Source organism: Megalops cyprinoides, chromosome 1 (assembly GCF_013368585.1).
Source record: "Megalops cyprinoides isolate fMegCyp1 chromosome 1, fMegCyp1.pri, whole genome shotgun sequence".
Lineage (NCBI taxonomy): Eukaryota > Metazoa > Chordata > Actinopteri > Elopiformes > Megalopidae > Megalops > Megalops cyprinoides.
In genome coordinates, this window is record NC_050583.1 from 73662464 (window position 1) to 73676580 (window position 14117).

The following is a 14117-nucleotide window of genomic DNA, read 5'->3' on the forward strand; positions in this document are numbered from 1 at the left end:
ATAGTTTTATATTCTACTTAGTCTTATTGTATATTTCCCTATGTTTAAGTTATGTGTGCACTGTATAGAGAAGCTTTAAATCTCATTGTACTTTGTATAATGACAATAAAGGCTTTCTATTCTATTCTTTACTTTGACACTGACAAAGTCACGTCATGATTAGTACACGCAAAGCTTAGTTGCGTAAGCTTACCAACAACGCGCTCATCTAATTTAAGGAAAATATTGCATTGTCACCGCTGTTTTTTTTATTATTATTAACGCTAAATAAAACGAGACAAGTTTTCAATGTTAGCTGTGTGCCGTTATCAGAGCAAGCAAGCTAGCTGGCTACCTAGCGGGGGAACTTCAGGACCGCTGATGTCCAAGTTGTAGCCTACCTAGCTAGCTAGCTAGGGGCTTTAAACGCGATATGAAACTTGCTACGTGGCGTATATGCAGAAGAATATAATGGTTTGTAAAGTCCATGCGCATTAACTAATTAAGAGGTAGTCTCAGTTGTAGACAGAACTTGATAAGTCCTGATAAGCGGTCCGGGCCTGAATTTCTTTCCCAGTACACCCCTGCATGCCAGTGTCAATTAAGACAACTCTTTTGTTGGATAAATACACAAATGAAATTGGCACTGGCAGTAAAACTACCTAACCTAATAACTATAGAGCCACTCTGACAGGATATTGCTGCAATACAGTATCCAATTTAATGGCAATATAATATCATCATAAGAAGAACAGAAAACTGTACAACTAATTCCTGTCGTTAATGTCAGGTGGTACCTGCTTCATTCAACAAATCTCCCCTACCCAAACTAACAGGAAAAACAGTTGTTGCATGCGCTAGCTAGCTAGCTAACATTAAATCACAGTGAGCAAGTAACCTAGCAAGTTTGCATGTAACAAAACAGAAAAAACTCATGGAACTTTTTAATGACCTTATTAGTACTTCAAACCACAAGGGACAGCAGGATATTACAGTTCCCCAAAATGCAAACGTCACAACAATAGCTCGCTCAAACTTTCTGACTGGACTTAATTACAACTCCGTAAGGTCCAGCCGCACTCGTCACTTGAACACTTCTCGGCTCTGGCTTTTCGCGCAACGCACCATGGGCATGCATGCCCACTCTTTGAGGCAGCCCGTATCAGTTCACCGCCGGTTCATGAAAGAGGTTACTTCGGCTTTTTGACGTAATTTCCTCCTCGGCAAACGCACATAGTGAGGTTAGCCACATTCTGCTAACTGCTCTGTGTGAATGCCTGCAGGGGAGGAGGGGTAGCTAGCTAGCTAGCTGCAGTTTTGTGGATTGTATGGTGCTGGGTTTGGGTTATAGACTTCTGCTATTATTCGTCAAAGACCTAATCCCCGACACCGGATTTTGTGCTGGAAGCCATTTTTTGCGCAACATTAGGTCTAAACTAATAAGGAAACAAAACATATTTCAGAGCGCAGTCTTTGGAAGTTCAACCAGCCGAAAGCCAGACATCATGCCTGAGAGAAGGCCCTTTGTACGGCTGCCCACTGACGTGTTCCCCGTTAATTACGGGCTCTGTTTGAAGCCTGACCTCATCGACTTCACCTTCGAGGGCAAACTGGAGGCCGCCGTGGAGGTACTTGATGCATGGGAGAGAGTAGACGACGCTGCACCACTTTCTTAGTTGCATGGCGGGTCCTCTGTTATGTAATGTAGCTAGCTAATTTAGTGTGTCTGGCTAGCTTGCTCAATAGCGAAGGTTGTTGGATAGCAAATCACCGATAATGTTTTAGGTAACAGTAAAATGATATAATTTGACTAATGTTAGCCGTTTAATTAACTGGTCAGATACATATTTTAAAATTATCACTGTTGAGAGGCAATTAAATGCAATGCAAATAGTAATTTTCATTTGTCCGTTTCGCAGTTTGGGATCTATTAAACACTGATGTGCATTAACTCACCGACTTGTAAAAATACAATGGCTAAGTTAACTAGACTAAGTTGGTACAACTGATAACATTCTTAGTAATGGTCAAGTAGGTAGCTAGCTAGTCAACTATGATTCATTTGAGCAAGGCAGAATTTCGAGTGCGATTCCATTAAATGCGGAAGCTAGAGCGACTGTAAACATTTGCCCAGGTTGAAAGGAAAATAACGTTAGCTAGTTTAGATTTTTTAATAACTGGCAATTGCCGGACTTTTACCTAAACAGTTTGTCTTGCACTCTTACTATCAGTCAAGTATCGTTTTATCTTGCGTCTTCTGATATTCCGTATTTGTCGTGCAGCCACTATCCTGAAATGAAGCATCATTAGCTAGCTATCGTACAGTGTGGCCTAAGAAGCCAGATGACTATCTGTATCTACCAATGCATATGTGCGAGCTATTACTTTAATCCAAATAACTTAAGTGTCAGTTATCCTACTAGTTGGTGTCACACTTATCTCCGACGCCAGTCCCGACAGTTTCTGTACGTACGCGTGTTGGTTGTCTTTATGTCCTTAAAGATGTGGCAACAATGTGAAGTTGCATTATCTTGGTATTTATAGAAACTGAATAAAGGCTTACAGTGTCAGTATGAGGAAATAATCTGACTAGCTAGCAAAGGAATATACTTTATGCAGACCTAGGTGAAGTCGGTTATATTACTGCGCGCAATGCTTGTGTGATTAAAACGTTTGTGAATTTCGGTAGATTATTCCAGTCTGTAGTTTTCTACCTTTTATGCATTTTATGCAGCCGATGAAGGAAATTTTGGAAAGAATTGCAGTTTCAGTGATGACGCTTTATGATTCATTATGTCTTATGCATGGCCCGCTTGTGATCAACATCATTTACAAAGAGACCTCTGCAAATATTATAAAGGAGTGTGATTAATAAAAAAAAGGGTTTTGGATCCTCTTTTGTCTCTGTTTAAGCAGCACTTGTTTGTGTTAAATAAAATATGCACCTTTCTGTTCTTTAACAGTTATTTAAAAAACATTAAAGTTGCTTGTGAAGAAATAAGGTTATCACTACATAGGGTACCTGTATAACATCTGTCTGAATCAGTCCCAACAGGAATGACTTTTATTCTCATGCATTTAGGGATAACTGCACAATACTGTTGGGAAAAATTAAATATTGGAGTTAGTAAAAGTAATGCAAGGAGTTTGATTGTATCAGGTGTATCAAATTACCAAATTGCCTCTTGTTACTTGGTATATTCATGTATCGCCAAAATATTAGGACTGACTCAATTTTGTAACTTCAGATATGATGTAACAGAAAGATGTATTCGTTGTATAATTATTAGTAACTTAAGTTGAATCTACTTAATTTAAAATGCTGTCGAAAGTGTGTGTGTGTTTTCCCCCTAGTGATTGGAGCATACTTGCACAGTATTGTCTACCTAGTCTAATATTGTATGGAAAAAAGTGGTTAATATTGTTTTAGAGTAGTATTATGCCAATTGAAAGATGCTAGACTTCTTTTCAGTCCTCATCGCCAGGTTTGATTTGAAATACGCTTAAACTTGGTTTCATCCTTCATTATATTTTGTCTGTCTAGCATTGTCCTCCTGTGGAATATGGAAATTAGGTCATAACTAGGGGTGGGAATCACAGAGCAACTTACAACACAATACTGTCACGATACGTTGCTCACGATAACGATGGTATCACGATACAGTGATTCTGCGATACTCGATACATTGCAAGACAATCACCTACGATACATCATGATAGCTGTGTAACTGAAGAAGAAAAAATACCCCTAAAAAGGTAAAAAGTGGGAATTATGTATTTATGCACTGCATTGTGGTGTCACTTTCACAGAATTTGACAATTATCTAAACTTCGCAAATGAAACTCTAGAAGGCATCGGAAAATGCAGCCGTTGTTACATATTTTGCTGCAATTAAAGTCATTCAATTCAAGTCATGAGTTCATTCTGTATTTTACATTAGATGTTTTCTGTATGGCCTCCATGTGTATTGAAATACAGTGCTTAGGCTAGGTGACAAGCTAGATCATGTATTTCCCATTATCAGCTGGCTCCGTTATTTCTTGTAGGGACACATTGATGGCAAGCTCCTATGTCATGAATTACCTGGGTTGGCTTGTAATGGTTACATTGTTCAGTCTAGTTTCCGTATTAGAGTGCTACACAACCCCACACTATAAGTGCGAAACTGTTTTTACTGAATACACCCTTTCTCCAGTCTCCACTGATGTGGTGATGGTGTGTGGACAATCGTGAGAGTGAAGAGGCGTTTCCGAGGTCCAGCCCCAGTTCAGATTAGTTTTGAGGAGTTGGAAGGTTGGCTAACCGTAAGGAAAGACACAAGCATTGCTGCTTATCCTTATATAGTGAAAAGTTAACAGCAAAATTCAATGTGACAGTCACCGTATACAATAGCCGATGTGTGTGGATACATTTTCAACTTCATTCTGGGAAATAGTACCAAGACATTGGATTACATCGTTAAGCTTGCTAGCTGATGTTTTTTTAAACCAACTTTGGTAGAAAAAAAGAAGTGTGATGAGGGACCGGTTGGCCGATTTTACAGCCGTAAGTGAAGATATATTTTTCCTCTTTAAGTTGCATAACGTTACTACTTTGCCAGCTAAGAAATGTTAGCTAACTTATTTCAGTTAAGTCGATGCCCTGTTTTCATCAACAACTACAGTTGTTACATCTTTCTGGCAGTAACAAGTATAGATAGACCAACCAGTTGTAGTGTTATCATTCATGTCAATTTCATTTAAGAATTAAATGGTTAATACAACACTCCATTACCAAACCACAGTTGGGTCACCCGCTGCTGTCCTCACGTCAACTGGAGGCAACAAAGAAACCTCAAAAGCAAAGCCAGCAAAATCAAAAGCCACACAAATATACACCACAAGTAACTGCCATTGAGAATGATGACATGTTGTACTTGTTGCACTGACACACAGGATGTGTATTCCATAATACAGATTCTTAGGGTCCTTCCAACACAGGTTGCAGACAGTAAAGAACATCTTTACTTTGCAGAGGCTATCCCTTAAGCAAAATAGGGAAAGACTGTCTGCATGTGACACAGGGCTGAGTTTTTTTTTCATACAAATTCTGTTTTGTTGTCAAAAAAGTAGACTATTTTTGTCATAGTATAGAAAAAGACATTGAAAACCACATCATTTATTATTTGTATCACATTAATCTTTTCAGTTGATTTGGTGCATTCCTGCAAACTAAAGTCCATGCTCTCTAAACACAGTCATCTAAACATAATTTCCACTTTGCAAAATATCTAAAGCCCACTGCAAAATTAAGTATTGTTTCGATTCCTGATTCCTTTGTACCTTTCATATCTCCATGAAAACTATAAATACATGTCACCTTTTGAGGAGGTCATACATTCACTTGTACGCACAGGAATACTAGTAAACCATATTTATTGGAATGTTAACCAGTCCAATTCATTCAGTTGTCTGTATGTTTTGTGTGTGATGAAGTTTTTAGTTTTTCTGGTTTTTCTGTTTTTCTAAAAACAAAAATTGTGTAAAACACAATTTTTGTCACAATTCTGGAAATGGTGAAATTGGAAATGTATTTCTTACATGTTTATTTACACATTTGTTTTCAGGATTACTTTTTCATAATGGTGTGCTGATTGGTAAGGAAATAATTTAGCAATTAACACCTCTGAGCTGACCACTTTACTAACCCACCTAACATTAATGGGATGGATATTGAGCATGTGGAATCATAATATGACAGCAGGTGAAATTGATTTGTGAATTTAAATGTTTTGTTCAAGGTGTTTGGTAAAACCTGTTTAGTTTTGTAATTTGTGTGGTGGTGTTGTAAATGTGTTATTAGTTCTGCAAACATTAGGAATTTAGACAGCTGAGTTACCTCCTTGAGAGCATGCATTTCAGTTGGCAAAAATGTACCAAATCAATTTAGAAAAACATTAATGAAGAGTTTCTGAGGCAGGTACTACTTAACTTTTCTGAATTTTACAAATTACCCTTTCAAGGTCTGTTTCCATACTGAATGCTACAATAAGGCATTACCTCGATGAGATTATATTACATATTTCTACCTTTTGTGTACTTATTGATGCTACATGATCATTAACAAAATGACATTCAAATCCTTAATTATGCATGTCTGTATACTAAATATCAGAGACCCATGTAGTCGTTCCATTACTATCATTCTGTTACTGGATGTTAATCCACTTGACTTCTACTTTAACAACCAAATTCAATTCAATTCATTTTTATTTGTATAGCGCTTTTTACAACACAAGTTGTCACAAAGCAGCTTTACATTGTTCCCAGGCCTGAGACCCCCTGAGAGCAAGCCTAAGGCAACAGTGGCAAGGATAAACTCCCTATCAGGAAGAAACCTTGAGCAGAACCGGGCTCAGAGTGGGGCCCATCTGCTTCTGGCCGGCACTGGGCAGATAGAGTTAAAGACAAGTTATGCAATGCACTTTAAGACATTTACGATTGATAGACAATAGTAGTTAACAGCAGAGTGATTATAAGAATGTCTCCTAGGATGTCCGGTTCTTGGAACGTAGTTGGCTTTGATGGGCAGGACAGCAAGTTAGCAGGACTGGAAAACGGGATGAGACGCTTGGGCTACAGCTCTGAACAGGAGCCCGGAGCAGGGAATAGGAAGCAAACAGAAAACAGTGGTTAGTAGATGATAAGAATGGCAGGGATGTAGAACAAAGAGGCAGGAGAGAAGGGGCAGAGGAAAAAGGTGCGCAACAAGGAAAAACCCCGGCAGGCTAACATTATGGCAGCATACCTAGGGGACGGGAGGCAAGGGACCGGCATAGTCATGAGGGCGACCCTAAGACAGTCAAAACCAGATCACGGCACAGGGTCCATGAAAGTAATGACCACTTAGTCCACTAGAGACTCCATGATCCACGCTAGCACCAGGCCATGTCCCTCAGCTGAAGGATTTATAGAGATATGTTTTGAGCCTAGACTTAAAGGTGGAGAGAGAGTCTGTTCCCCGAATCTGGGAGGGTAAGCTGTTCCACAGGAGAGGGGCTTGATAGGAAAGGCTCTACCGCCTACAGTAGTTTTGCCCACTCTTGGAATGATGAGAAGCCCGGCATTTTGGGAGCGAAGGGCTCTCTGTGGAAGATATGGATGAAGAAGGTCCTTAAGATAGGGAGGGGGGCAAGCCCATTTAAAGCCTTAAATGTGAGTAAGGGTATTTTAAAAACGATCCGGTATTTAATAGGTAGCCAATGGAGAGAAGCCAGAACTGGGGTGATGTGCTCAAAGCGTTTAGTTTTGGTTAAGACTCGAGCAGCTGCATTTTGCACCAGCTGAAGGGGTTTTAATGAGACGTTTGCACATCCTGACAAGAGGGCATTACAGTTGTCTAATCTGGATGTTACAAAGGCGTGGATTAGTTTTTCAGTGTCGTTAATTGATACGATTTTCCTGATTTTTAGCAATATTTCTCAGATGGAAAAAGGCAGTCCTAGAGGTGTTAGTTATGTGAGTTTCAAAAGAGAGTTTGGGATCAATAACAACACCAAGGTCTTTGATGGCTGCACTCAGGGCAAGGGAGACACCATCAAGGTCCAGTGTAAAATGAGTGAGTTTGCTCCTGATTGAATTTTGGCCTATGACCAATATTTCGGTTTTGTCCGGGTTAAGGAGGAGAGAGTTTCGGGCCATCCAATTCTTTACATCTGTTAGGCAGGCCTCCATGTTTGAAATATTCAGAGGGACATTGGGTTTGACTGATATGTATAACTGAGTGTCATCCGCGTAACAGTGGAAATTAATGTCATGTTTACGGATGATATCGCCAAGAGGCAACATGTATAACGAGAAGAGCAGAGGTCCAAGCACAGATTCTTGAGGTATACCATAGCTTACTCTGGAACGAGTGGAGGATTCGTTGTTGATGGAGACAAACTGATATCGTTCTGATAGATAAGACCTGAACCAAGATGGGGCCTGTTCACTTATGCCAACCAGGTTTTCGAGGCGGTCAAGGAGGATACGATGATGGATGGTATCAAAGGCTGATATGAGATGAGATTTTCAAACTCAGTGTATCATGTCATGGGTGAAATTTTTCTGCAGACATTCTTAAATATCTCTTCCAAATTAAGATTTAACAGAATTTTTGGAAAATGTGGTTACATGAAAAATTGAGATTTTACCACCATTCTATTACCAGCCTTTGCATCTGCACAACTTAAGTGTGTTCATTGTCGAATGTTTATTGTTAATGTAGTAACATGTAGTCATGTAGTCAACGACAATGTAGTCATTGAGTGTGTAGCTGTCTGGTTTCTTAAAGTTTGTTTGATGCAGAGTGGCTCAGGTTAGGGCTGTGCGATATGACGATACATACCGTGTGACGATTGAAAAAGTCTATCGTTTCATATCATGCTCTATCATTTATTTCGTTGTGTCGCAAATCACACACTTTACGTCAATATTTTTCGTCATTTGCACGACACTTTGCGTTCTTCCACACGGCACGGATGCAGGCAGGAAATTTGCACGAGTGCGCATGTGCAGAACAGAGTGGGCAGTAGGCAGAGATCGGGTAATGACAGCCAGACATGGAGCAGAGTGAATGTGACACAGAACTATAGTTGAAAAGTCTTTTCTATTTACCTCTTTATTATTGCTGGGAGATATGACCAAAAATTTGTATCACAGTATTTTTTAAGATTCTGGCGGTTTCACGGTATATCATGGGATTTTTTTGAGCATTACTGGGCCTTTATAGTTTGTTTTAAGTTTGTGGCTTACTCTACTGTCAGGAGTACATAGAATATAAAAATATTTTAATTTCATCATGTATATAATGAAGGCTTTGATTACTATTGGGTTTGCTTGGCCCCACTAAATGACACAATATATGAAGGAATCAGTATGCATGAAAGAGTTGCAGAATGTAAACAATTTTTATTGTGCAAACTGCAATGTTGTAGAAACATAAGTTTAGAAAAATAGATATGCCAACAACTTTAATGCTGCTTCCTTTTCAAAACAAAACATTTTAGGATAGTTCTGTAAACTATAACTGCAGACACAGCTCGTCTCTCGGGCACAAGTTCTTCTGGTGCATCTCTGGTCTCACTTTCTTCATCCTCCATCTGTTTTCTGTTCTTTAATCTACCGTAGCGACGGAGCCTCTCCCAGCTGTTAACGGACTGTTGTGCTACCTGTCTAGCTAGCGAACTGTACCCAGTATGCCGTTTGTAAACGTACAATTATTAGTGTTACACAGTGGCGGCTGGTGAGCTGGAAGCAGGGGAAGCGGAAATACTACCTTTAAATCTGTTATTACTTTCAACCTCTTCCCCTTTATCCTCCTTGATTAACAATAAAACAGTTCAAAAACATAGCATTTAATGTCATTTAAATCGATAAATGCCATCCTTGTAAATCAAACAATCTCACGTTGTAGCTTTCGCAAGCACACAAACTACAGACAATCTGCGCTCTTTCGCGATAAACATTTACTCTACATTGGTACCTACATACATACCATTGGTATCGATTATTCTGTGAATCATTTGCTTTATTGTTAATCAAGGAGGATAAAGGGGAACAGGTTGAAACTAATGATATATTTGAAGGGAGTGTTTCTGCTTCCCGTGTTTCCAGCTCACCAGCCACCACTGGTGTTACAAATTGTTTGTGTCACAAATTGTTGTGTGACATGGTGTTCTGCCCTGTTAAAGAGAGTAGGTTGTGGGTAATTAATTGTTGTGTTATAAAGTTATAACCCTTAGTAAAAAGGATACACAGTTAATAGTGGTCCCTTCTCAATACACTCTGCACAGTGCTCTGTAGCGCTTCTAGCAGCGAACAATATTATATAATTCGCTGCCTATTGAAGCGTTACAGCTGTTGTTTCAGCTATGCTACGGTATCAAGGTATATGAAAAATTCATACCGTAAGGGAAATTAAAACTAGTATACCGGATGAACCGGTATACCGCCCAGCACTACTCTTTATATTTTATACATTAATATATATTTTGTTACATGCTTAACCCTTTCGTACATAACTTATTTTTATGCTGTGTGTTACGTTACACGGTTCTTTGTTTTCATTAGCGTTATTAAGCTTCTCGTAGTTTTCATTTAGCATTTGCTGTTTAACGTTAAATCACTGTTTCCTAGGGCTGGGTAATGGCACAGATGCCCCGATTCGAAAATCACTAGGCTAAAGAAAAGCCTTGTACAGTCATGCGCCGCGGTGTCCGTTCGCATATATGTCTGTAGTCCCATAAGGTTGTTATAAAGTTTAAAAATCCCTATCGCAGAACGGGACTTAGCGGATGTAACCGGGCATAATGAAGGCAGCGCTTCTCATGTTTCATGGAAATAGAATTTGCACTGTCAGGCGTATAATTTACATTTACATTTACATTTATTTATTTAGCAGACGCTTTTATCCAAAGCGACTTACAAAAGTGCATACAGCAAGTATAGCGACAGTACGGGGACAGGATGTGTACAGTTCCACAATGAGACAGTTCTCAGCTGAGAGCAGCGTCTGTTTGAGGGCCAACGTCCAAATCACATAACGTCCTATTTCACAGAACGTATCGTGGACGTTAAGCGATGCATGGCTGTATACCAAAATCTTATTGAGGATCACATGGGTATAGGTCCTTAAAAACAAAACCAACCTGTGTCATTGCCTACTTATTAATGACACAAAGCAGCAATGTGTTTGCATTAGTTAGCTCAGGGAAAGCTGGCTTGTAAGGTAGCTACAATGACTGACAAAACGTAGCTGACTGCCAGTAGCAACATTGCAGTTGTGAACGTTTTCTTGGCCAGCCTAATATGAACAACTAGCTAGCTAGCTACCTAGCTAATGGACATGAACAACTACGTTTTTCTTGGATTGCGCTAAATTACATTGCATTTGTGAGCAGGTGTTGCTGTTCAGTTTAGCTAGCTAGTTAGTTAGGTAGCCAGGTAGTGGTTGGGCACTGTATTAATGTTAAAGCTAAACAGCTGTGACTGCAGTGCATATATATATGAATATGTATACCAGGCATCTCCACGATTTCGGACACGAAATGGGACGACGACTAGTAATTGCCTTTAATCCGACAGTTAGGCTATGTCAGAGCCTGTCTATTTAATTCTTTGCCTATGTTTAACCATTTTGGAAATGAACCTAGAAAACCGGAAAAATGCATATTAGCCTAAAAGATCGATCCATAAATTTTACAGATCGATATCGAATCGGACGAATTTCAAAAGACGATTAATTGAAAAAACGATATTTTTGCACACTCATAATAAATACTGCATAGGGTTAAACAATTAACACAAATTGTACATGATCTGTCATGGTCTTACACCATGAATACAATGCTGTTCATGTTGTCATCCGTTGTTACAACAGTTTCTTGATTCTTTACAGTATTCTCGTCATTCACAGTATCAGAGCGCCATCTACTGGTCGCTGTTGTTGAAACAAAGAATATGCAGTTGTAAGTTTTTTCCTGATCACATGTGAGAAAGAGTACTTAACGTTCACTCGCCTTCTCAGTCTCGTTTGCCTTTAAGATAGTACAGTTAATGGTCACGTCTTGCCCGTGAGTATAATTTGTTCTTGATTTATATCGTCGTTGCATTTAAGAAACATGTCAAAGTCTCGTAGTTTTATGCAATTTCTGTTGTCCGTAACGGCGGCTAATTTGGTTCAGATAGCAATACAGTGTAGACTATGTAAGCGAGGTGCATATTCTGTAATTTACACTCAGACAAAGCATGTAAAGCTAAAAAAGATTTATTTGTGTTTTGCAGTTTTACAATAAGAGAATAAAGGAGAGAAAGGAACTGAGGATCGAGCTGTTCATCCTTTAGTCTCGTGTTTAGCTTGGTGGCTAGCTAAGTAGCTTAGTGAGGCCAGTATATGATCTTTTAAATATAATTGATAATATTTTAATTTGATTTAATATTTTTTCTTGGCTACAGGTGACACAGGCTACAAATCAGATTGTGATGAACTGCGCTGACATTGATATCATTACAGCATCTTTTGGACCGGAAGGAGGGGAAGGTGAGTGCAACAAGATTCTCTACAAGAATTAAATCCTCCAGAGAAGTGGTTTTGAACATATGGATCATGAAACAACTGGGTCATAGAATATGAGGTGCTAGGTTGCCTTGATGATTTACATTATAGCCATCACTGAAAATATTGGATAAGGGCTGTAGCGTTAGCATAACATTGTAATCATTCATGCCTAATATCCTGTCTCCTGTACTTGTAGGCAGTTGCATTTTAGAGCTCAAGGAAGTTTAATTTCCCAAGCATTGCCTCAAGAGGCAGACTCTTACAGAAAGCTCAGGTGAAAGGCCTGGGCTTTCTCAAGACTTTATTCACACTGGTAGCCACATCGTTAAGCTCAGCTTTTGTAAAAGGCATGTCAGCTGTGCCTTTTTCAGCCAAATTGGCTGAATTGACAGTGATTTTGACTTGTTGGATATTTTAAATTCATTAGTGTTTGTTTTGTTTCAAGAAGGTTTGTAGTTTTTTTTTTGTCCCTCACCCCTCCCCTGTAAAAGTCAATATGTTTATGCTTAAACACCAATTACATGTGACTTCATTGCACAAAGCAATTCACAAGTTAGTCAAGAAATGATTTCAGTTCGCTTTGTGTCTTGTGTGTAGTTTCATTGGATTTTGCATCCAACGTTGTCAGTGTTAAAAGGAGGAACCAGAATAAGAGGGTAAGAAAATGAACCAGCACTGGTGAAATAACTGGGAATGTTACTGCAATAATTTAATGTTCTGCACAGAAGAAGCAAAAGATCATGAGGCCAATGTGACTGTATTTTGAAAAGGCATTACAAGACTTTATTTGGGTGAATAGTATTGGAATATCCTGCATCTCAACATGAAGCAAAAACCATTAGGTGTCAGTATTAAAGGATCATAGCCTTTAGGGTAATTTATACATTTTTTTTCAAGGATCATACATATGACTCTTTAATATTTTCAAGTGAAACCAAAGTCGTATTTAAACAAAAGAACTTTTTAATTGTAAACAATCCTTAATTAAATGGGTAAAAGGTATGTACAATACTACAAGCTTATAAAATACATCCATATCTATATATTGTATATTGTTAAAAAATATAATATTGTGTTTATATATAATAAAGAAATATGAATTATTTTTTTCCTCTGTCCCATGTCATCTTATCTGTTTATCATAGGAATAGAAATACTGCCAGTTAAGGTCAGATCAAACATTAATATCAAAAGATTTGAAATCTTTTGGTCTGTATTCTAAGGTCTCTCTGTATGCAGATTAACAGCAGTTTCCCTCTAACTCCATAATTTGCATCTCTACATCTAACCTATCTGGCCTGAAACCTATGGGAAAGGCAATATTCTCAGTATTGGGTCCTTTAAAGATATCAGTAATTTCTTACCCTGTAATCTCCCAAGAAAGTAGACAGATGGACCAGTTGAATTACTGGGTGTTCATTAAAAAATGAAATTACACCTGTTAATTTCAATAACTTAAATCCAATTGATAAGATATTGCAACCATAGAAATAGCCTTATAGAAATAGCCCTTGACTGTGTGTAAGAATACAACACTGATCAGTTTTGCTGTTGTATTAAGTTCACATACTTATGTCCTCACCTGCTCCTTGTGAATCCATTTTTAAATCATATGAGCAAAAAGTCTTTAAATGTAATCTCCAGTATTAAGACAGATGAGATAAAATGGGCATGTTTATTATTTTTTAATAAATACTTTTTTTATTGAGTTTAACAGAACATACACACCCCCACCCCAGACAGCCGTACAGCACATCAAACAGAGGAAAAAAGGGAAAATGAAAATAATAAATAAAATAAATAAGACTTGAAGTATTGACAGTATTTGAACAAAATTAATAGCAATAATAAGGAAAAATTAAATGCATAAGGAAAGGAAAAAACCCATACATTCAGATGAGTATAATGACTAATCAAATGAAGTTAAACAAAATGCTGTCTCCGGTCCCTTCTACCCATGACAGTTTGGAGCAACCAAACATTAGTAACCATATCAGGTGTGTCCCATGACTGGGGCTATGAGAGGGGTCTTCCAGTCAGACAGGGGCCTTCCCTTTAA

The 14117-nt window shown here is 38.5% G+C and overlaps 1 protein-coding gene across 2 annotated transcripts in view; it reads left to right on the top strand.

The window, feature by feature from the left end:
• Positions 1-1231: 1231 nt before the first annotated feature.
• The window catches only part of npepps (aminopeptidase puromycin sensitive), a 124174-nt gene continuing 111288 nt past the window's right edge, over positions 1232-14117 (top strand). For both annotated transcript variants that reach the window (XM_036523759.1, XM_036523766.1), the window contains exons 1-2: positions 1232-1607; positions 11956-12040. In XM_036523759.1, the coding sequence (XP_036379652.1) occupies positions 1308-1607; positions 11956-12040 (385 nt within the window). In that variant the 5' untranslated portion in view covers positions 1232-1307. The remainder of the gene's footprint in view (positions 1608-11955; positions 12041-14117) is intronic.